This window comes from Sitophilus oryzae, unplaced genomic scaffold, assembly GCF_002938485.1.
Source record: "Sitophilus oryzae breed Bouriz unplaced genomic scaffold, Soryzae_2.0 scaffold_1536_pilon_pilon, whole genome shotgun sequence".
NCBI classification, from domain to species: Eukaryota; Metazoa; Arthropoda; class Insecta; order Coleoptera; family Curculionidae; genus Sitophilus; species Sitophilus oryzae.
The window spans coordinates 2,562,521-2,588,555 of record NW_022146210.1 but is presented as its reverse complement, the minus strand read 5'-3'; the positions used below and the strand labels follow the sequence as shown (position 1 = coordinate 2,588,555).

The following is a 26,035-nucleotide window of genomic DNA, read 5'->3' as shown; positions in this document are numbered from 1 at the left end:
AAGGTTAAAAACTCGGAACTCGGATTTAGAAAAGAAAGTTAAAAATATACAGAAATATACTATTAAACCTAGATCCGCCCATCTCCCACCATTTTAATTGAGGGGTAAAATTCTTGGCGATTTTCATTCATGTTTAAGGTTCAAAAAAAGGCCGCATGGTGGCAGCAGCTCACAATACCCCTCATTGTCAGACTATATTATATATAGACAAGGGTATTTCTAACTGTTCAATGTAATTTAAGCGTCTGCCTTTTGTTTCTCTGTGTAGTAACTTAATTGAGTTTTCATTAATTTTGTGATTATTTACTATACAATGAGTTGCAAGACCAGAACTATGCTGGAGATTATTAATAGACTTTACATGTTCTTTAATCCTTATATCTAAATTTCTACCTGTTTGGCCTATGTACACGGCATCACAATCATTGCAATCCACCCTATATACACCCGACTTATTTTTGACACTAGTTTTGTCTTTATTATTTAATAAAATTTGACCTAAATTTCTTTTATTTGCGTTAATAGTTTTACATCCTATTTTATTGAGATTATTTGATATTTTGTTAGTTAAATTAGGAATGTAGTTTAAAAGTCCATAATTGTTATTGTCTTTAGAATTAGCGGAATAAAAATTTTTCATTAATATTTTTTTTTGTTTTTTTCTTTAGCATATTATCAATAAGGGAACACTTATATCCATTGTTGATGGCGATTTGTTTAATAATATTTAACTCTTTTTTAAAATTCTCTGGGCTCAGTGGAAACATTACTAATCTATGAATTAAACTATGAAAGGGTGACATTTTGATTTGCCAGGATTGGTGTGATTGACTATGTATTACAGTGTCTGTGGTAGTGGGTTTTCCTTTTTAAGATTTTGAAAAGAAGCTTATTAAAAACAAGAGTAGTTTAATATCAAAAATAAATTATTGGGCAAGATATGTAGATGACATTTTTTGTATTTGGTCAGGCACCGAGAGAAATTTAAACAGTTTTTTAACATTATTAAATTCAATTAACCCGAGAATACAATTTACTATTGAAAAAGTATTAATACCATCAATTTTCTTGATGTTACAATTATAAAACAGTCTAATAGATTACAATTTGATATTTACAGAAAACCCACTACTACAGACACTGTAATACATAGTCAATCACATCAATCCTGGCAAATCAAAATGTCACCCTTTCATAGTTTAATTCATAGATTAGTAATGTTTCCACTGAGCTCAGAGAATTTTAAAAAAGAGTTAAATATTAATAAACAAATCGCCATCAACAATGGATATAAGTGTTCCCTTATTGATAATATGCTAAAGAAAAACAAAAGAAAATATTAATGAAAAATTTTTATTCCGCTAATTCTAAAGACAATTACAATTATCGACTTTTAAACTATATTCCTAATTTAACTAACAAAATATCAAATAATCTCAATAAAATAGGATGTAAAACTATTAACGCAAATAAAAGAAATTTAGGTCAAATTTTATTAAATAATAAAGACAAAACTAATGTCAAAAATAAGTCGGGTGTATATAGGGTGGACTGCAATAATTGTGATGCCGTGTACATAGGCCAAACAGGTAGAAATTTAGATATAAGGATTAAAGAACATGTAAAGTCTATTAATAATCTCCAGCATAGTTCTGGTCTTGCAACTCATTGTATAGTAAATAATCACAAAATTAATGAAAACTCAATTAAGTTACTACACAGAGAAACAAAGGTAGACGCTTAAATTACATTGAACAGTTAGAAATACTAAAATCTGTTAAAAACGAAAATAATGTTAACGACCAACAAGGATTTCTAAACACATTTTTATTACCCCTATTGTAAACTCTCTGAACCCCCCCATAGCAAAATATATATAGTTACAGTGTAGTTAGACGATTAGTTCTTAAAAAACTCTTGAAAAAGGCCTAACAAGCCGAAACATATATGTAGAGTTAAAGTTACTCTTATTAAAAGTTTTTTGAAACATCTAAAAGCGTGCTTTATTAAAATACTAATATTTCAACGATGTTTCACAAGGAACCAACCACAGCTTCAGTACAATTTATTAATTAATTAATAGATACAATTTTTGGGGAGCCACTTAGATAGTCGGTCACACTGGTAGAGGCCTGTTGTACCGTGTGAATAATTTAAAGTATAATGTATTTAACACAATTTATTTTCGCTACCTAATAAAATAAGAAACCATATACAACATTTAAAAACCAATTACTAAACTTATTAACAACTATTTATTTAAGAAATTTATTTTGAATTTATTTAGGGCGAGACGCAACCAGCAACCGTTACTGATCATCTGACATCTTCACTCCCCAGTTGCCGTTATTTATACAAGCAAAACCGAAGCCTAAAATTTAAATTCACTTAGATAAGGGCGCTTTGTTCGATTGTTCTAGCGTTGATTGGAGAAATAAAAAGATACGCAACCTAATGGGCGATTTCGTAACAGAAAACCTGTCCCGAGATGTAGCATTACCGTCAGCCTGTCCGAGAATTCCAAGATTTAGTTTAGCTCTGCGCTGCTGCACGCTGATAGTCGTTTACAGCGCAGTGGATAAAGAATAATGTACCGTAGTTCTGCTTTTAGCCGACAGAGTGAGTGGTTGTCAGAGACAGTGTTGCTAGTACTACTGATTAATTCGTAGATTTACGGATTTTTAAATAATTTAATATAATAGTATACGATTAAACAAAGAACGGCGTCAGAGTTGGCTTGGAAATGAAGATTGCTGTTATTTCATATGTAAAATACTATGGTAAATGTCAATAATCGTCATTTCCAAGCTAACTAAACGACTTGTTTCGATCATACAACATATTGAGTATCTATAAAAGAATTTTTATTTTTATTGTTTATTCTATGTCTAAAACGAATAAATTTTTAATACATAAACGCGAATTTTTCATCCAAAGATATTTTCGTCAAACGTATTACAGATATTACAGATCCATTTTCAGATCCACACCGTCTTCGATATTTCTTCACTGGACGAATTAGAGAAAATAAGTGTTTTGTGCGTTGATCGCAGAACGATTGGTATCTCCACCGTACAGCACTTGAGACGTAAGGGGAAATCAAATCAGCCTTGTTACGAATTTGTCCATTAGGTTACGTATCTTCCCAATTATTTCAATCAACGGTTCTAGTGTCTTTTTTCGTCATCTGAATCACAAGTTCTGGAAGGTCATATTAGAGCGGGGCTGGTTTCGCGAAAATTCTATAATTTTTACCGTACAAATACAATTATCTCTATAGATATCTCAATTGAACGATATAGCCTTTGAACGATAAAACATAATTAAAACGCTATTAAGAAATAAGAGTAGATATACGTTAATTGATAAAAAGATATCCCGGAAAATAAAATCTAGCCTTGCTTTAATTCTCTATAGAAAAACCACGTTCTTTTTACCCGAAGCAATTATCGACATAAATCTGGAAATCCTCCGCTGGACTCCAGTTGTTTACCAGAGAGTGTCAAATCGTTGGAAGGCACCACTCACGTCCGAAACACATTTATTTTGATTAAATCTCTATATATTTCTTAGGCTCTCTGTGCGCCCGTCCAAATTACACCGTTGGAAAATTTGAATTTATGGACAGGGAAAGGTTTTCGAGAGATCGGGCGGTCGCCAGTTCCGAAAGCCACGATTAGGATATTTCGTTCACGTACGTTTCATCTTTGAAGTTATGCTCTCCAGGAAGTATTAAACTGGTGGAAAATTTAACGATAATCCAAACAAGATTTCGAATTTATTCTTACCATCTTCGGCCAGAAAAATAAAATACTTTAAGGTAATAGCGGAATCGTTATATTTTTCAATAATTTCCATAATAAAAATAGAAAAGTCGTTTATATTCGTGATATAAAGAGGAACGTTTTATTAACGAAAACGGCATTTTCTTTAAGACGGCAGAATCTTGCATGTGAGTTTTGTTATGAGAAGGAAATAATTAAGCTATAATGAGGATAATATAATAAGATAAATGTTTGTTGTATTTATTACTATACAAAAACCTATATTATAAAAAACTTTCCGCTTATAAAAAAACCTAACTACTTCTGCACCGGTACATATTCTGCGTTCCGAGCCATCAGGCACACAAGTTTTTATATAGTATTTTTGATTTTCATATGAACCTCTTTTTTTGTACAGATTGGTTTGAATCGGTACAAAAAAAAGTCTTCCGGTATCGATTGAAACCGGTGTTTCGGGACCGATTTTAACCAATCTTCCAATAACGGTTTTCCGGTACCGGTACAACAACCTGACTTTCTGTACCGGTTTTGTAAAAGACGATAACGGTCTCGGAATATTTCAAAAGTACCGGTCCTGAAACCGGCATACTGGAGGACCGAATATGCCTACAACTTGTCAGCGGTGGTTTACTAAACAAATTTGCCTAACGGACAAAAACACGCTTAACCTTTTGGGAAATATATTTTTTCCCGTCGCGTCGTCAAAAAACACAAAGAACAAAGAAAAAAATATATAAATACTAGAATATATTTTTTTATTTTTCTTTGTTCTTTGTATTTTTTGTTTCGGACGGCGAGAATAGATATACTTTACAATTGCCAGTTAGATTACCCGAAACGTTAGGCATTTTTTGTTCGTTAAGCAAATTTGTTTTATTAGTAAACCACCACTGATAATTGATCTCCGCCAGATTAACGCCAGCAGTGTTTACAAAAAATATCTATTTTATTTTGTAGATGTTTTTACAGTGCAAAATACCCAGAGGATTTTTTGAAGAGATGAATCCGCTACAGAGGTATAGGAATTTATTACAAATGTTTTTGACAATTCCTTAATAACAAAAAATTGGCGCCGGGAGGCCCGTATAGCCCCCCATACTAAAATATGTTAATAAAGTTGGTTTGGCAGTTCTTTTAGTTTCAAAGTAAAGGAATTTTTCCATTTTTTTTTTATCTCAAAAACTGCGACTTTGACTGATTTTGATGTTATTACAAATTTTGTTGCATATATTATTCCTAATCTTAAATTGAAAACCGCATTTCGCTAGCTACTGTAATTTTAGAGTTACGATTTTTTTAAATTTTTAACCCCCTTCCATACCCCCTTACCAACCCCCCACCCCCACCAAAAACTAATGGCCAGATTCTCGGGTGCCACAGTATTCTTGTGTCAAATTTGGTTATAATCGGTTTAGCAATTTTTCAGTTATCGTGTTACAGACAGACGGACAGACAGACAGACAGACAGACAGACAGACAGACAGACAGCCAGACAGACAGACAGACACCATGAAAATATTGTGTATTTAGGTCATTTATGACCCCTTAACCGGCGTTGCGGAGTCCCTGGGACTCTAGTAAAAATACATTGTTTCATAACTTTCGTATTCGTCGACCAAGCGACGCGCGTCGTCTAGTAGCTTCCTATGGTGATGGTACCCGTCGGATGTTGAGACGACTTCGATCTGTTATCACGGCAAGTGCATCTAACAAACATCTTAGAGTCCGTGGGGCTCCGCGACGCCGTTAGTGTAACGATATCAATTTAGTGACTATGTATAAGAAATTAAAGGTGGCTAAAGCCACAGATCCTAACTTTGAAAAAACTATGTTAAAATGGTTTGATGAAAGTGAGGAAAAGTTTTCTGACCAAGATGGAGAATCTGAGAGCCATGTTACAACAGAAAATGTTATCACAAGTGACCACGACATGGCGAGTGAGATATCTGCCAATGAATCTTATGATGAAGATGGGATGGAGGTTACTGAAACTTTAGAGGACAGTAACACAACTGATCCAACTAAAAAATATTTCTGTTCAATCAAATATTTAAGAAAAGTGTGTGTTCAATGCATAGAAAATACCGAAGATTTCTAAATAAAAGCTATACTTTATTTCCTTTTAAACACTTGTCAATTTTTTGCAATTTTACATTAGGAGTGGTTGTATTCTCTTTTTTTGTAGTTCCCACCTTGGTGATCACGTTTTTCAATGAGTAATGTTTTTTGTTTATATTTTTCTTTTTGTAAAATACGATGAAAAGTAGCATAATGTTCATTTTGTACAAACTGTATTACTTTTGGTTTATTTGCTTTTTTTACTTCATTTTGTAAATAATATGGCTGTAAATATAAAAATATATTTCCTTGTAAGTGTTTAACGATGTATATAACAAAAAAAAATTATGTTATAATACTAATACAGCGCACCTGTATATTTTGGAGTCCCAGGGACTCCGCAACGCATGGAGTGCTAAAATTTCCGACCACGCCTGTTAAGGGTTAAGTGAAATTAAAAAAACTTTTTTTTGCCGATCTTAATAGCCTACCATACCTGTTGGTATGGTCGGCTAACAATAGAGATGTTTTATTAAATTGGATTCTAGTAGTACAATCAATCTGGCACTTTAACTCCCATTAAATTACCTTTTTTCCCATACTTTGCCAGTCGTAAGTGGTCCACTGGAAAAGCTTAAATTCGAAAATTCGTATCCCCCACCCCACCGTTTTTGATAAACTCAAAAAAAAATCGATTCGATTTTCTGGTTGAACCGTAGGTCCCACAGAAAACGCAGCTGCCGTTCGGTCTATTGTCGTATCCCTCCCTCTTGTCCGCATCCCAGCACTAACTAGTCGATCAGCTGACGTCTTTCGGCAATGTAGATGTGAGAGTTTTGACGTAGTAAGCAATTTTTTCGTGTGCGGAGTAAAACATCTGTCCCGGTAGATTTTACAGCTTTGTTACTGAAAAATGTGAAAAATTGTAGAGAATTTAATTTTCTTCATATTTTGTTCTATAAAATTTTATATTTAGCCAGAAAATAGAATCCAAAAATTGTTTATAAGTTTTTTCAAAACGCTACCTTTAGCGCACTTAAAGAAATCTTACAATGATCATACAATATTATAACCATCTTCAGTTCAAGTGAACATCGTAATCCGCGATGGTAACTTCCAATATCCTATCGATCGTCATTGATTTTATGAAAGTTAATAGAGATTGTGAGATTAATGCTAATGTATTTCTAGCTTATAGGTTTGATGTTTTATTAAATCTCAGAATCTAGATTTAGTACCTAACACATAAATCCTTATAAACAGATGAAAAATATCAAAAACCATAGATTAATATTTCTAACAAATAAATATACGTATGTATCTGATTTAATCATTATAGACGGAGAGGTGGATACATAAAAAACCTTATCATCGTTACATGGCTAATTTTTTGTGTGAAGTATCCTTTTGTGTAGCCATTATGAAATAGTCATGTCTGCCAGCGCGATCCCGGGGCTTAAAGCGGGGGGCGGCCAATCGAAAGGGTGAAATTTTGACACTAAAAATATTATAAGGTACACGTGTTATAATTGCGAAAATAGCTTTTATTTATTATTAAGAAACGTGTGAAACTGTTGACAGACATTTTTCTCGTGGCTAAAATGCCGGACAACCCGAAAGAGGCATGGAATTTGACAAAAAAAAATCATCGCATACATGCATGTCGATTGGTGAAATGTCATGTTTATTTATTTAAAAAGCCGTATGCAAAAGGACAAACAGAAAAATCGTGGCTCAATCAGCGGTAGACAGTTATAAAAAACGCGATATTGCTCTACAGGGTGAATCTTTAATAAGTGCAAATATTTTCAGAGCTGGTAGATCTCGATTAAAGAAACATATTTTTTTTTACCGTTTTCCAAATTAAGTCCAAAATAACCGAGTTATTCAAATTTGAAAATTTAAAAAGATATTGATTTATTTCTAAATAATTTTGTGAGACACCTGTTTTTTTCTGTACTTGTATCCATTATTTTAGTGTCGTAGCCATAGAGTAAAGCCGTAAGCCATAATAGGTTAAGAAATAATTATACCGTTGGCGAACAGGCAGTTCTAAAAAGTTTTCTAAAATATACAGGAAAATTTATAAATAATGCACGATTTTCTACATCTTTTTTTGCGATCTCGTAAATAGTAAAACTTAAAAAAAAGTTACACATCGATTTGAGAGTTTTTTATGCTTTTTGCTTTTAAAAATTTTGCGACGTTAAAAAAAATTGGTTCACCCGGAAAATGCAAAAAAACTGAGTTTCAGTGACTTTGGCGCACTTCCCGTAGGTTTTAGAGGTTTGTTACTTAGAAAGGAAAATGTGTAGAATTTAATTCTCTTCATTTTTTGTTCCATACATTTTCTGTGGGACCTACGGTTCAGCCAGAAAATTGAATCCAAAATTTTTTTGAGGTGGAATAACTGTATCAGACAATTGTTACTTTAATTGTTACAGAGGGTTTATTTACTTTCTCGTTACAGAGGGTTTGTTTACATTCTTGTTACAGAGGGTTTGTTGACGTTCTTGTCCTCGTCCTTCATTTTATTTAGTTGAAAAATAACTTTAATTTTTTAATAACACACTTGAACCTGAAAGGCATTTTCTTTAATACGACACAATCTTTGGATTTTTGATTTTCATATTATCATGAACCTCTTAGTACCGATTGAAACCAGTCTTCCGGTATCGATTGAAACCGGTCTTTCGGGACCGATTTAAACCAATCTTCCAATACCGGTTTTCCGGTACTGGTACAAAAACCTGCCTTCCGGTACCGGTGCCAAAACCAGTATACCGGTTTTGTAAAAGACGATAACGGTCCCGGAATATTTCAAAAGTACCGGTCCTCAAACCGGTATACTGGAGGATCGAATATGCCTACAACTTGTTAGCGGTGGTTTACTAAACAAATTTGCCTAACGGACAAAAAACTCTCAACGTTTTGGGAAATATATTTCTTCCCGCCGTCGAAAGCAAAAAAACACAAAGAACAAAGAAAAAAATATATAAATACAAAAGATATAAATACAAAAAAGATTTTTTTTTAATTTTTCTTTGTTCTTTGTGTTTTTTGCTTCAGACGACGAGAATAGATCTACTTTACAATTACCCGTTAGATTACCCGAAACGTTAGGCATTTTTTGTTCGTTAAGCAAATTTGTTTTATTAGTAAACCACCCCTGACAAGTTGGTCTCCGCTGGATTAACGTAGCGGTTTTTACAAAAAATATCTATTTTATTTTCTAGATGTTTTTACAGTGCAAAATACCTATAGGACTTTTTTGAAGAGATGAATCCGCTACAGAGGTATAGGCATTTAATACAAATGTTTTTGATAATTCCTTAATAAAAAAATATATGTTGAGAACTAATTATTTAGACCTCACTGTCATCATCATTTTCAACTTATTCAACCATTTCCAATTATGGTGTAGCTTCCCTTACATATTTAGATACTCTCTTTGTAATTGGGCCTATTGTTGTCTGTTGTTAGCTATGCGGGCCCCCTAATTTCCTAATTTCATGGTCTCATATCAGGTTTGGTCTTTCTCTAGGGCACTTAATTCCTCGTGGGTACCATGCAGTAATTTTTGCGGTCCATCTATTATCCGTTTTTCTTGTCAGGTGTCCTGCCCATTGTCATTTGAGGGATTTGACTCTGTGGATGACATCTATTATCTGGGTCAACTCTCTTCTTTTACGGTCTGTCTTGATTATTCCCAGCATATTTCGTTCCATTGAACGTTGTGCAACCTACAGTTTCTTTATGATATCCGTTTTAAATGTCCAGGTTTCGCATGTATGACTGGTAGTACACATTGGTTAAATGTTTTCTTCTTCTATAGAGTGGTATTCTGGATTTGAATATGATTGAGTTTCTTCCGTAAGTACTCCATACTAACTTAATTTTTCTGTTGATTTATGGTAGTAGAGATCCCGAGCTGTGTATTAGTTGTCCCAAATATACAAGGTCGCTGATATCAGCGACACTGATATCATACATATGTATGAGAACGGTCGATTATTAGGTAAAATATAAGAGGCACCGCAAAAAGTTAAATATAAAAGTTATAGGGTTTTTAAATATCTATTAGTGTCAAAAAGTGCCTCACTATTGGAATTACATGTACATTTTCTTGGCAGTCGCCGGCAGTCATTGGCAGTCTTATGGCAGTCGCCTACAATAATTACATGGCAGTCATAGGCAGTCTTCTTCGTAGTCATTGGCAGTCGCTTGGCAGTGAAAGATTATTTTGGCAGTACGTGTACATTTTTTACCCGAGTGAAACACCCCTCGATTAGTGTGTAATAAATTTAAGTATACAGAGTCGGTCATAAAATCGTGGCACATCAATGTCACATCCCTGGCACATCCCTGTCGTACCCCTTTGCCAGCTGCTTTGAGCCCCCGTAGATGATAGAATTTGTTGTAAATATCAGAACATATTTAAGAATATTAATTTTAACCGTAAGTGGATCACCAATGAAATTCTGCTACTCATGGATGAACGTAGAAAAGCCAAAAATAACAAGGACAAGTACAGAGATCTACAGAGACAGATAAGGTCGAAAATCAGGATTGCGAATAACGAATGGCTCAAAAAGAGTGCAGGGAAATAGAACAACTACAACACAAACATGATGATTTTAATCTCCATCAAAAACTTAAAGAAACCGCTGGGGTGTACAAAAAACGGAACCTAGGTATAACAATCAACGAGAATAATCATATAGTTCTAAATGATAACGAAAAACGCTAAATATGGGAGGAGTATGTAGAAAAACTCTTTAATGATAATAGGCCGAACAATGAACTCACAGTCGAAAATAATCTACTGGACCTTCTATTACGAAAGAAGAGATTGAAAAGGCTATACAACTTGCGAAGAATAATAAAGCAGCTGGGCCGGATGAGATCCCATCAGAAATACTCAAACTTCTAGACGAGAGAGGCATTACAGTTCTATCCAAGTTGTTTAACCGAATATATGACACTGGTCACTATCCGGAATAATGGTTATCTTCAACTTTTATCCCCATACCAAAGAAGATCAGCGCACGAAAACGTGAAGAACAGACTCATCAGTCTCATGAGTCATTCTCTAAAAATATTCCTGAGAATAATACATCGGAGATTGTAGGGAAGGTGTGAGGATGCAATGAGTGACTCACACTTTGGATTTGGACAGGGGTTAGGCACCAGGGAAGCACTGGCCGCGAAGCAGATATTAGTACAGAACTACTACGACCAGCTAAAGAACGCATATCTCTGTTTTATAGATTACGAAAAAACTTTCGATAGGGTCCAACATCATAAACGTATGCAGCTTCTCAGGAGATTGGATTTAGACCAGAAAGACATCCGATGTATTGAAAACCTATACTGGCACCAATCAGCACGGGTAAAATTAGCGAACGGCCTAACCAACCAAATTTGTATTCGCAGAGGAGTGAGGCAGGGGTACCTATCGCCGCTCTTGTTCAATATATACTCAAAAGCCATCTTTCAGGAGTCGCTAGAGGACAAGGAGATTGGAATTAGAGTCAATAGAGTCTGGATAAATAACGTACGATATGCCCATGACACAGTTTTGGTTGCGGATAACATGGATGATTTACAACAGTTGGTTAATATGGTAGGAGAATGTAGTCAAAGAATGGGACTGGCCATTAACACAAAGAAAACAAAATTCATGGTTGTCACGAGAGAGGTGGATGAGTTTAGAGACGTCAGCTTAACATACGAGGGAAAATTCATAGAACGGGTCGAAAAATTCAAGTACCTGGGAGCTTGGCTTCACGAGGACTGGTCATCTGACAGGGACATTAAGTGCAGAATCGAGCAAGCCCGGGGCGCATTCCTGAAATTTAAAAAAGTCTTTACCTGTAGCGATTTCGACCTTGAGCTTCGGTTGAGATTTGTGGAATGCTACGTCTGGTCGGTACTCCTCTACGGCGTGGAGAGTTGGACACTAAAAGCAAGTGCAATAAACAGACTGGAAGCTTTCGAAATGTGGATATACCGCAGAATCCTCAAGATACCATGGACGGCCAAGATAAGAAACGAGGATGTACTAAGACGTGTTAATAGAGAACGTGAACTCTTCAACACTATAAAAAAAAGAAAGACCGCATACCTCGGTCATGTCATGCGTAACCATAAATACACATTTCTCCAGTTGATTATCGAGGGCAGAAGAGGTTTGGGAAGGAACAAAATGTCGTGGCTGCGGAACATAAGACAGTGGACAGGCATTAGTAACATACAGGCGTTGATCCACACAGCCAGGGATAGGGAAGCTATGGAAAATGTGGTCACAAACATCCATTAATGGATAAGCAGAGAAAGAAGAAGATTAATTTTAACAGTATTCAAATAAAGGCATGGAATATTTATACTTTTTTGTTAGCATTTATACAACTTTGACAAGGCATAGCGAAAAGAAAAATAAATGAAAGATTTAAGTTTACTATGTAAAACACCGCAAACACCGCCACAATAAACTTATCTTTTCGTGTTTACCAAACTTAAAAGCTCCGTAAAAGTAACAATATTTTTCAAGCGCTTTGTGCTCGCGTACTTTCATTGCCTTCCTTTATTATTACATAAAAGTAAATTTCCTGTTTTCTCAAAGAAAAGTTACCTTTTATATCGGGAATTACATTACGGCTGATATTAACTTGTCGCTGGAAGTATCAAACCGCATTTATCGCAAGCCCGGGTAAATTTCACATTTTCGATTGTCGCAAGATGAAGGGAATATGAATATAAATTGAATCCAAATTGTGAGTTTCCGAAAAAAAGGAAGTATTTTGAAGCATTCAAGTGGAGAGGAAGGTAGTCGGTCACGACAAGGAGAAATGAAGGGCTTCGAATAACTTATCCTAGAAGCAAAGAGAGTACTTTTAAAATATATTTTTTTCTTAGTATATGAAGTAATATTGATTTCTACATTATCATTATTTTCAACATTATTGGTGGTATTTCAAATACGTAAACAAACCTAAGCCCAAGAAAACAACTTTGTCAGAAAGCGATTTTTGCGTTTTTTTCGTGAAAAATTCGTTTTTTTTTTCGTCTTTTGCGACTATACAAAATAACAAATTTATGTAGTAGTGGCCCGACCAAAAGCGTGTAGAGTTCGGCGCGAGGTTCGGTGTATCTCGCAAAAGACGCAAATAAAATAAATCAGTTTGTTTTCTGTAGTGTTTTTAGCGATTTCTAAGATGAGAGAAATGTTTGAAAAAGTGTAGTTTGAAATGATGAAAAAATAATAAATTAAAGAAAAATTTTTTAAGCGTAAAAAATAGTTTTCTCGGCGCGAAAAATAGTTTATCACACGTCAAATATAGTTTTTTACGTGTGACAAATAGTTTTTTATGTGTAATAAATGGTTTTTTACACATAATAATTTGATTCACTTTTACAAAATTAGTATTAATATATCAATATTTTTGATAAACACGTTGTAGTGTAATAACCCAAATTCGTCAACAAAGTTGAAGAGGTAAAATTTGGCCAACTGTATAACAAGAAATTTAAATGAAAGAAAGGAACCTACGTTGTGTTAAATATTTTTTATTGTGATTACCTCGGATGCGCTTCGACAGACACAATATTTTGGGAAATTTAAGGAGAATAGGTTATATTTACATAACCTAAACGCTACATTACATTACAAACGCTAAATTTGTAAATAGCCCTACTTATTTTATTAAATGAAATGAAAGGAATGCCGTACTCTGCCTGGAATTCACATGTAAAAGAGCACGGCAGAGAAAACCATGATCACTATTCCAGAGACTCTAACTATGCTGTCCTTTAACTTTAATAAAAGAGAAAAAATAATAATATAGAAGCTGTCCTCATACCAAGGTTTATAGTTATAGACATTATTATATTTATTTTACGAATGTTAGTTTTTTGAGTATAATTTTTTATGCAGGAGTTTTGTGGTTACTTGTGTGTAATAATTATAATAATATAATATAGTAAATAATAATAATTGCATAATAGACTAGTAAATATTACTAGTTGCTAACGCAATTTTAGGACATGATTTATCAAACTTTTTGAAGCAAAAATTCTTAATGCGCGCTGCGAGTAAAAATTCAAGGCCGTGACATTCGAGGTAGCGAGACGTTACTGATACACGAGCTAGTTGTTACAAACAACAACAAAAAATACGTAGTGACGCGACGTGTATTTTTGAGTCCACGTTGAGATGAACCGCCTATTTAAAAATAAACATATTTCTTTAAATTCAAAACATTAATTTTTAAGACAATCTGTATACATAAATAAAATTATTGATTTTTAACTTGTAGATTGTACTTTAGTTTATAATCATCTGCTGATGATGCTAACATGGTTAGCGAAACGCGCGTCCAGTGTAAAAGTAAAAGTGTTTTGGTGTATTGTGGTGATTTAGTGTTTTTATTCTTCTACTATTTCCAGTGTTGTGATAGGTATATTTATAAAAATGTCTTTTCTGTCTACTACTTCGTTATACGTTAATTTTTGCTAAATTCATTTTGAGACCTACTTTATTGCTGGAAGTATTTAGTTCGTTAATGTGTGCTTGTAGTTCCTCGCTAACCTTTATAAAGTATACTAAGCTTATATATTAGAGCAAGGTATCCATCCTAACAGAATTCATCAACGCAAAATTAAGCTGCAAAAACATCTTGTTGTGTATAGCCTTACAAGTTTTATTTTGTCCGAACGTCACTCATAGTAAAGTATTTTATCCGAGGCAGCATATAAATAGGCCAGAACAACTGGCGGATTATCGATCTTTTGCAGCACCTATTTATAAATGAATATTTCACTACCGCTGAGCAAAAGTTTATGACAACGAGTCACAGAAGCTCACACAACTTGCTCCAATCTTCTACGGCGCATTCATCGGCTAAAAAAGGGTAGGGATAAGGAAGAGGAAGAACTTACTGGATGTGTTATGCAAATACATCCGCCAAGAATACGTGTCTTTTCATGAAAATAATAATGTTGAAAAATCGTGTCCAAATATCTTTAAGTAATTTATTAAAATAATTAGTAAAATATTAATATCTTTTTCAAAAACATTTTCAATAAAAGTTAGAGGGTAGTTAATTTTTTGTTGTATACACTTGGTTGTTGTTAGCGTATGCCCAATACTTTTTAAACATTAACTATATTGTTTTAGTGTATATGTTACGGGTAATATTTGCGAAATTAGCTAATTCGCGAATTAACCGACTAAAATGCGAATTAACCATCACAGTCGGTTAAACAATATATTTTGAAAATGTTCGCAAATTGTCCGGTTAGAACGCGAATTATACACTATGACTTGTTGTATTGTAACGTGTTTAGTTCGTTACATGTCTTTTTTAAATATAATATATGATGTCTGGCCTATCATCACCGGATTCCCTCTCGTTCAGGCCGGATAGTTTATTTGACGCGTAATTTTTACGTTCCCTAGTCGCCAACCCTGTTATCGTTCGACACAACCCTGTTATTGCTCTGAGGAGGCGCTGTCAACCTCGCTTCTGTCAACTGTCTCCGTGCTTAACCTCACTTTGTTTTGACGCTCGGTTGTATCCCAGCTTTTGGAAATGGTGATTATTTAAGTCTTGCTGTATATTTTGAATCAGCTGCTATTTCCAGGCTACAGGGTAGAGTTACGGATGTCCCAACTTGTATTTGTGTTTTGCTGGCACGTTGGCGTCCCTTTTCTTTTGTCCTCCAGAATGTCACATGGAAGAAAGGACATGTTGTTTATTATTTATTGAGCCCTCGGAAGTATTTCGAGGGTCCAAGGTACGGACTGCGTCTAAGGTACGGACTGTGTCCAAGGTAGGGACTATTTCCAAGGTACGGACTGTGTCCAAAGTACGGACTGTGTCCAAGGTACGGGTAGTGCCTTATGTACAGACATTCTCTTATGTACAGATGTCCTGTGGACGAGTGTCCCCAGTAAGAACGATTTTTTCTTACATCTAAGTGCCACAGCGTGGATGTAGCTTGAGTCCCATGCTGCTTCACTCCCATTTCTAAGCCTAGTCAGTAGCTACGGCTGTAAGGATTCATGGTGTCCTCAATCTGGCCCCTTTTGTTGTTTTGACCAACAGGATCGCCGACAGACAGTACAGAGATGCGAGACCACCTCACGCTGCTACTGTTTGAAGCAAGATTACATAAAGAACAGCTAAGTGTAGATTTACGTTCTAGTTTTTATGTTTTAGATTTTCTATATTTTCAGTCTTAAACAGTAACGTACATTTTAAATAATATCGTACAGACTATATTTAGTGGTTACATTATTAAGAACATTTATGTCGATTCAGTAGTTACAATGTGATTTAGATTTTAGGTTTCATTATATTACGCCTTGTAATAGTATTACTTTCTATAGATATTATTATTGCGCTATATTAACAGATGAATAACGAGACATAGATTCTAGAATCTACAGGTTGCAACATATCAGATTTAACACTGCATAAAATTTAACAATTTAAATAAAGTAATGCTACTTTTCTTATATTTTCTATAACGTTACACGCATTGTATTTTTTCATAGTCTTTTCACAGAACATATTTAATATTATTTACATACATAGTTTTACTCAACAAATAACCACTATAATAATTATTAAAATTGTACAATGCTATTTACCATCAGAATTCATCATGAATAAATATAGTCATTAGTTTTAAGTAATATACAACTGTGTTTTCTTCCTCTGTACATGCCTGGCGCCCAATATCTATTTTTTTGTTTATTGTTCTTAATTAGTTTTCTTTCCAGTGAAATACCTTATGCACGACTGCTCTCCGATGAAAAGCTGCCGTTCGCAGTGGTAGTTGTTTAAAAAACGCAACAGTATCTGTTAGCACTTGGCTATTTCGCGAATTAGCCGGATAATAAGTTAAGTGACCAATTAATATCACATTCATAGGCGTGTGCAAGAAATGAGATGCAGTTTTATTACATAAATTTTTATTTACAAAAAAATGCAAATACCATTTACTCTATAAACGTGAATGATCATTGGTGCACCGCATTATGTAGCATGCATTATATAGTATGGTTGAGACTAGTTCAATGGACTGTTTTCAATTTTAGTCTCAATTGTATAAACTTAGTTAAATAGGTATTAGTCCTGATAGACTAATGTGAACTTATACGGGCCACCAGGATTCGACTGCATGTCGATTAAATCTACTTGACATATATAGATTGCTCATTTCCGAATGTATAATGGGTATCACGTCTTACCTGTCCCTTTTTCATACATGTTTACTTCATTAGACATAATGTGCATAACCTAAGGTAAATGGACAGACTTTTTTGCGTAATATTTTTATATTTTTTTTAGCTCCTCAACCATTCTACTGCGACCTCCATGTCCAATAGCTAAATGAGTTTCATGAATAATATCAAAAAAGTCCTCAATTGTCACATAATATTTAAAGTCTTGTTCATTTGGTTTTATCGAAGGAATTAATTTTTCAACGCCGCCTATGGTACACACATTATAAGCTGTGTCATAAGGTTTTAAACGACGATATTGTTGAGAAGTTTTGGAGACTATTTTTTGCCTGCTTATCACATTCTATACAAGGTGGTTCGAACTGTATTCCGGAAAATTCGGCAGCATATTCTGTAGATAAAAATAAATAAAAAAGTTCGTATAAATATGTATAGGGCATACATATCGTGTGCCCTAAAATGTTTAGTTTTGTAGATACAGGGTGTAGAACTTTCATTTTTATTTCTATTTTTTTCAAATAATTTCTGAAGTAACGTCAACATTTGGATGAAAATTGGTGTCTGGGAGTTTTTTGACATGAAAAATTTGATTTTTATGTCACTATGACTCCTATTTATACAGGGCGCCCTCTACATGTGTTTTAATTGTTTTTTAGAGTATTAACTTTTCGTCCGTACCTGTATAAAACTACTGAATGAAAAAATATGCATTTCTGTGATTTTTTACGTAAAAAATGTCTCTTGGTAAAAGTCGCTACGGACAACCGTTCTCAAAATATTTAGAATGGAAATAGTCAATACATGTCATTATTGACAAAAAATAGGCATGTTGAGTAGATCGACAGATGTTTGACTAAAATGATAAATTTGGGAACTTTTTATATTTTTTAATTAGTCTTAATTTTTTCTGAGAAAAAATGATGATAAAGAACTTTTAGCACAAAAACATTTTAAATTTATGATTTCAGCCTAATAACTATTTAGTCAACATGCGTAATTTATGACAAAAATGACAGGTTTTGATAATTTCGATTCCAAATATTTCGAGAACCATTACTCGTAGCGATTTTTACTAAGAGATATCTTTTACGTATAAAATATTGTAAATGCATATTTTTTTACTCAGTTGTTTTATACAGGTACGGACGAAAAGTTATTACTCTTCAAAACAGTTAAAAATATGTAGGTGGCGCTCTCTACAAGTAGAGTCATATTGACATAAAAATCAAATTTGTCGTGTCAAAAAACTCCCAGACACCAATTTTCATCCAAATATTTACGTTACTTCAAAAATTATTTGGAAAAAATCGAAATAAAATTGTAACTTTTACACTCTGTATCTCCGAAACTAGGCATTTTAGGACATACATTTACACGAACTTTTTTACTTATTTTTATATGCAGAATATGCTGGCAAAGTTTCTGGAATACAGTTTGGACCACCCTGTAGACAGGGTTCAACATCTTTAATTTATATCAGTGATGACAGGTATTGATAATTTCTATTCCAAATATCTCGAAAACCATTACTCGTAACGGTTTTTACCAAGAGACCTTTTTCCCGTAAAAAAACGTCGTAAATGTATATTTTTTTACTCAGTAGTTTTATACAGGTACGGACGAAAAGTTATTACTCTTCAAACCAGTTAAAACATATGCGTATGGTTGGAAAAAATCGAAATAAAAATGAAACTTCTACACCCTGTATCTCCGAAACTAAGCATTTTAGGACATACATTTATACGCACTTTTTTACTTATTTTTATCTACAGAATATGTTGCCGAAGTTTCCGGAATACAGTTCGGACCACCCTGTGTAATATTCTTATAATAATCAATCTCTCGTTGTGAAACAGTGATGTGCAAAAAATCTCTGATCTAGATATTGTAGTTCTCTAGAAACTTCTAATGCACGCTGGCTCACCCTGGGATACCCTGTATACATAACTTTGAGTAATATGTTAAAACAGCGTTTCATTTAGTTTCATACATTATCTATAGCTTAACCATGACAACATTTTTGCGAATTACATTAATTTATATTCTTAATATATTTTTTATATTTGCATTATTTCAAATTTAAAGAATTTAAATGAATTTAAGATTTAAATTTAAAGGTGCCCGGTGGCGTAGAGGTACAGGCTCTCGTCTACCAATCTCAAGGTAGTGGGTTCGATTCCCACACCCGGCATTGCATCAGCCTACTATTTTTATTAAAATAAAAATAGTTTGAGTACCTAGGTCGACTCAGCCTTAAATGAGTACTTAGGATTCACAATCCCGAGGTAATAATAGGCGGTTGAAGCGTAGTGCTAGCCACATTACCTTCCTTGTATACCGAACGGCACTAGTAGGGCAAGCTCTACCTTGCTACTCCCAAGGCGTTGAACGCTATATACGGGAGATATTATTATATTAAGATTTAAAAATAATTTCAACTACGTAGACTTATTTCATTAATGTAAATGGGAATAAGTAGTAGAGAAGTTAAAACATTTAAAATTGTTTAAAATGCATTTTATTGAAGTTTGGAATGTAGCTAATTAATTTATGAAAAACACCAAAAAGTCAAGGAAAGGCTTAGTAAGATAAAAAATACATTAAGGCTAAGTGTTTCGTGGCCCAGTTTGAAAACTTTTAATATTCTGCACCGGAGCAAAATTAGCTCTTTAGCTATTTTAATAAAATTCACTTTCGTGTAATCGTCAGTAAAGAACGCGGACATGCGGACAAGTATAAAAATTTAATAAATAAAAATTTGCTGGAATTTCACTGACAATGAAAATCGCTATTATTGTAAACATAAAATTATACATATAGTAAATGTCATTGATCGCTATCATCTTTCAAGTTTTTGGTCTCGATCCACTTGACGATTTTTATTGTTCATAAATTATACGGGATAATAAATAACTTAAGTAACGGTGAATATTAAAAAGAAAACAGGGTGTGCACTATGCGTGCATATTTGAAGTGAAACTCCTTAATAACAGCTATTAAATTCAAGGATTTTGTTTGGTGACGAACTTCACCGGTATTTTCTCTTGTTGACTAATGATAATGAATAAAACTAACTTTCTAAATATGGACTGTATTTACTAATTGAGGAACTTGTACATTCAACATGGACGCTTGGCTCAGCGGCTGGTGTCGATTCGTATCGCGTAGGAATATCGTGCGCGCGTCAACTGTTCCAACGTTGCCACTGTTGCCACGTATTTTTTAATCCGACCATAACCGCCGGCCTTGAAAGATTAACTTTCAAAACATAAACTACTACAACTAATGGTTTTACAAACAACATATCAATTAACACTAGATATGTAAACATCTTAAATATTGTATAAAAAATATATATCTAAATTGAGGCTAACAATGATAAGATAATTAATTAAGCCTCTGTTGGTTCGCACTAAGCCTATGAGATGGTTTTAGAAGGGTCGACCTCGATTGGAAGAGCGCATAACTTTTGTACCGACCTCTTTATCACTCCGGCACTAGTACGCACACTAACAACTCGCACTAATCCATCCTGTCCTGGGTGAAGCTCGACGATCCATCCAAGCTTCCAATTCAGCGGTGCGGCGTTTTCTTCCCTCAGAATGACCATAGTGCCCACTTCCAAGTTCTGACAGGACTTCTTCCACTTCATACGTTGCTGTAGAACCGCCAGATACTCTGATGACCACCTCGACCAAAACTGCTGGTACATCTTTTGAATCAAATGGTATTGATCTAGACGATTTGACAACTCTTCTTTCACACATCGTTGTGGGAGTGCGTTTAATGCGTCTCCGATGAGGAAATGACCAGGCGTAAGAGCAAGGAAGTCATTTGGATTAGAGGATAGAGGGGTTAGGGGTCGGGAATTTAGAACCGCCTCTATCTGTGTAAGCACGGTGCTCATGTCTTCAAAAGTTAAAATTGTATTACCTATAACCCGCGCTATATGATGTTTTGCTGATTTAATAGCGGATTCCCAGAGACCTCCGTGATGAGGTGATCGAGGAGGAATATACCGCCAGTCAATGTGGGATTGCTGACAAAATTTATAAAATTCTTTATCTTGTCCCACGGATTTTAAAAAGTTTTCTACTTTTTTCAGCTCGTTATTCGCCCCAACAAAATTAGTTGCATTGTCGGAATACATTCGAGTACATATACCTCGTCTTGACACAAACCTTTTTAGACAATTTAAAAATGAACTACTGCTTAAATCGCCTGCGAGCTCTATATGCACTGCCTTGGTCGACAAGCATACGAATAAGCACATATAACTCTTTATAATAGCGCGATTTCGTAGTTTACCGTCTTTTAGATTGAACGGACCTGCAAAATCGACGCCTGAAACTAGAAAAGGTCTACTAGACCTTACTCGGTCTTCTGGCAGATCAGCCATTTTTTGCTTAATACTGCCAGGCTTGACTCGAAAGCAGGTTACGCATCTCGCTAACATACTTCGAACCACACGTCTTCCGTTTATCGGCCAGTAACGCTGTCGTAAAGAGGCTAAAATTAGTTGTGGCCCTGCGTGTAATTGTTTGTGATGCTGATCTAATACTATCAGTCTAGTCAATGGATGTCTTTGAGGTAAAAGTATGGGAAATTTGACATCGTACGTTTCGTTGGAATTGCGAAGTCTCCCACCCACGCGCAAAATACCCGCTGCATCGATAAAGGGATCAAGTGACCTAAGCGTACTTTGTTTTGGTAAATCGTTAGATCTATGTATAGCTAGTATTTCGTCTTTGAACTCTTGGGCTTGCATAACCTTTATCAAAGCTAACAATGCTTCGTCAAATTCTGTATTTGATATGTCACCAAAATTCCTGTTACCTACCGTACACCTGGAGTTTTTACTAAATCTAAAGCATAATGCTACAATCCGAACTAATTTATATAATGAAGAATACCGTGTAAAAATTTCAGAATCGATAAGTACGCTGGTAAAAGTAAACTTAACATTTCGTTGTTCAGGAATAGAACTTGTATACATATTATGCTCAGTTTTTGGCCATTTGTCTAGATTATCTCTAAGCCATGGAGGTCCTAACCACCACAAATCTAAGTTTTTAAGCAATATAGGTTGTGTGCCTCTCGATATGATGTCAGCTGGATTGTCGGCAGATTCAACGTGTTTCCAATAATAACCTGTAGTGAGTTCTTGTATCTCTGCGACTCTATTAGCCACGAAAACCTTCCACCTACTTGGCTGTTCCGCAATCCACCCCAGCACAATTGTAGAGTCTGTCCACAAATATATATCATCAGGACTTATATCTAACGCAGCAATAACCTTTTTTGTTAAACGAGCTAATATCACAGCTCCGCATAGTTCCAAACGCGGTAAACTAATCTGCTTTATCGGAGCTACACGAGACTTGGCACAAATCAGACGTACTAGAATGTTACCAGCTGCATTAATGGAACGAAGATACAAACAGGCACCATAAGCTTGCTCACTGGCATCAGAAAACCCATGAATCTCAAATCTAACAGCATCTAATATTGCAATTTGCCTGGGAATCCTGATTTCATTAAGACATGCAAATTGCTTATAAAATTCATTCCATGTTGTAGCCAAATCTATCGGAATTGTTTCGTCCCAAGCTAATTTCAACTGCCAAAGTCTTTGTAGCAAAATCTTTGTTCTTATGATGACAGGACTCAGTAAGCCTAACGGATCAAATATTTGTGATGTTATCGACAATATCACACGCTTTGTTACATCAGCATAATTCATAAATCGTTTCTCCACTACATATTGCAACGCATCAGAATTTGCTCTCCAAAATATTCCCAATGTTTTATTGCATTCATTGTCTGCTATAATATACCCCATATTATCTGCTTTTTCAAAGGGAAGACCATCCAGTACTTCTCTATAGTTGGAAGACCATTTTCGTAATGGAAACCCGTATTTACTAAGTTCTTCATAAATGCATTTTGCTATCTCTATAGCCTTTTCAACTGACTCTACACTTAAGATTAAGTCATCTACATAAAACTGTTTTCTTATTATCTTGCTTATCTCTGGTAATCTATCTTCAATATCTAAGGCAATCTGCACGAGGCATCTAGTCGCTAAAAAGGCCGCAGGTGCAGTACCATACGTTAATGTATTTAGTCTATAATGTTCAAGCTCTGAATCAGAATCCGCGCGCCACAATATTCTTTGTAAGTCACGCTGCTGAACATCAACATTCACCTGTCGGTACATTTTTGTAATATCTGCTGTCAATACTACACTATGTTGTCGAAATCTAATCAAGATATCAAACAGATCATCTTGAATACATGGCCCAACCATCAATACATCATTTAATGAAAAATTGCTAGAGGTTTTTGAACTAGCATCAAACACCACACGTAGCTTTGTAGTAGTACTACCTTCATTTATGACACCGTGATGTGGTAAATAGCATATATTATTTAGAGAATCATTCTGAATCTCAATTTTACTCATGTGTCCCAAATCGATATATTCTTGAATAAATGCTGAATATTCTTCTTTGAGGACTGCATTTTTCGCAAACTTCTTCTCTAAAGAGTAAAATCTACTTTTAGCATTTTCTACAGAATTACCTAACTTGCTGCTATTATCTTTCAGCGGCAAAGTTACACAAAATCTACCAGAACAGTCCCGAGTGACTCTATCTACAAAGTGTTGCTCGCAATCTGATTCCTCTTTTGAATAATGCGATGCTGTGGCTACTTCCTCGATATGCCAAAATTTCTCCAATTGTTCTTGTACATCTTGAGAGGCTAACAAATGAAACGACTGAGCAGCTGTGCTTGATTTATCATGAACTAAACGTCCTGATATGATCCAACCGAAAACGCTTTTTTGTAACAGCGGTTTCCCCATACCTAACCTAATTTGCCCTACACAGAGTAAGTTAAAAAATAAGTCAGCCCCTATTAAAACATCTATTTTTGCCGACATGTTAAACTCTGGGTCCGCTAATTTTAAATTAGACGGTATATTTATAGCTGACGCCTCAAAAGATTGTACCGGAATATTATATGTGATATTTTTTAGAACCAGAAAAGACAGAGTTGCTGTAAAGTTATTATAACATGATTTGATAATAGATTCTGTTTGACTGTCGATTTTGGTAAGCATTTGATTAACTCCTGAAATAGGTATATCTATTGTATTTGTCTTTAATTTTAGTTTTCTTACCAACTCACTAGAAATAAAATTCATTTGAGAGCCACTGTCTAACAACGCTCTGCACTTTACATAGTTATCTTTATTATCTTTTATGTAAATAAGCGCAGTAGACAAAATAGTTTGACTAGCCTCTTTTGGATTACTGTAAGAAGTTGCAGCTACGAACTGCTCCTCTGTTGCTTCCACCCCGTCTACACACGCATGTACCGTGTCCGCTTCTTCCGGTTTGTTTTTTCTCCCTGACTCTATATCTTTATTCACTAACCGTCCGTTCCCAAAATTTTGATTTATTTGCTTTTCTAGATGTAATAAGCTATTATGCCGACCCCGACACCTTTTACAACCACTTGCCCGACATTCGCTCGCTGTATGACTAGATCGTAAACAATTGAAACAGAGTTTAAGTTTTTTAATTTCCCTGAGTCTCTCCGAAACCGAAAGTGCTAACAATTTTTGACAAAAGTATACAAAGTGTGATCCCTTGCAAAACTCGCACTTTACATTGGATCCTCCTACTGCCGCGTAAGCCCCACGAGAATTTTGACTACCGCTATAACCTTGTTTAATAGTCCCCTTTGTATTACTCTCAACAGTTTCTAAAATATGACATTTATTGTTTAAAAAATTAATAAAATTAGATAGTTGTGGAACACCTTTAAAATCTGATATGCTTTTTTGTTCCCATTCCTTTTTTGTTTCTATATCTAATTTCTTGCTCATTAGAAAAATAAGCAATCTATCCCATGTGTCTACCGGTTCTCCTAATGTTTTCAGGGCCCGAATGTGCTTTTCAATAGAATCACTTAAATTTCTTAGTAACTGGGAAGATTCCCTACTTACAATCGGCATATCCACCAGGGCTTTAATATGGTTCTTAATAATTACAGGTTTATTTTGAAATCGTTTTTTCAATAAGTCTAAAGCTACTTCGTAGTTGTCATTTGTTATTTCCAGACAATCCAAAATTTTTCTGGCCTCGCCTTCCAGGCAATCCAATAAGTAATAAAATTTTTGTATGTTATCCAAACATGGATTATTGTGAACTAGCGTCTGAAAACCCTCAAAAAACTGCAACCACTTCTCAAAATCACCCCTAAATTTAGGTAAACCTAAGCTCGGCAGCTTAGCCCCGCCCACTATGAACGAGTTGTTATCTATCCCACTACTACCCTGACTATTTTGAATTAATGACGGATTAGTTAAACTCTGATTGTGCTCTGCCTTTAATTGATATTGCGAAATGTGCCCCTTGGCCGTAGCCAACAACGAATAGAATTGTGATTCGAAGCTTTCATACTCCAAGTTGCCATCTGCTTCAGAGTCAAGAATTTCTATTTCTATTTGAATTTCTTCAAATCGGTCCAACAGTGGCTCTATTTTTTCGGTACGGACTTGAAGCTCCTTTATTTGGCTCAAATTAAACGTGTCTACGAATTCTGCAAACCGATTTAAGGTTTCTTTTATTCTATTCCGCCTAACGACTAATTTTGCTAGTTCCGAATTTCTATCTTCCGAGCTTTGACTCATCTTAACACGCTTACGTCTCAATATAGAACTATCTAAAAAACTATCTATCTATTAGAAACTCGATGACTAAAATGTTTTATTCTATAAATTAGAACGTCGATGGTTGTGACGTACCATCGAAAGTTGCCGACAAAGGATAATGTTTTTCTATTAAGCCTCGTTTTGACGGTGATAGTACTATCATGATAGTACTCTCATGATAGTCACCTCGATTGTTCCATCATGAAAGTGAGG

The 26,035-nt window shown here is 34.8% G+C and overlaps 1 protein-coding gene across 1 annotated transcript; it reads right to left on the bottom strand.

Annotated features, from left to right (window-relative positions):
- Positions 1 to 20,515: 20,515 nt before the first annotated feature.
- On the bottom strand, positions 20,516 to 25,801 carry LOC115878923. The gene has a single exon (XM_030895532.1). The coding sequence runs from the start codon at positions 25,799 to 25,801 to the stop codon at positions 20,516 to 20,518; it is 5,286 nt and encodes a 1,761-aa protein (XP_030751392.1).
- Positions 25,802 to 26,035: the final 234 nt, after the last annotated feature.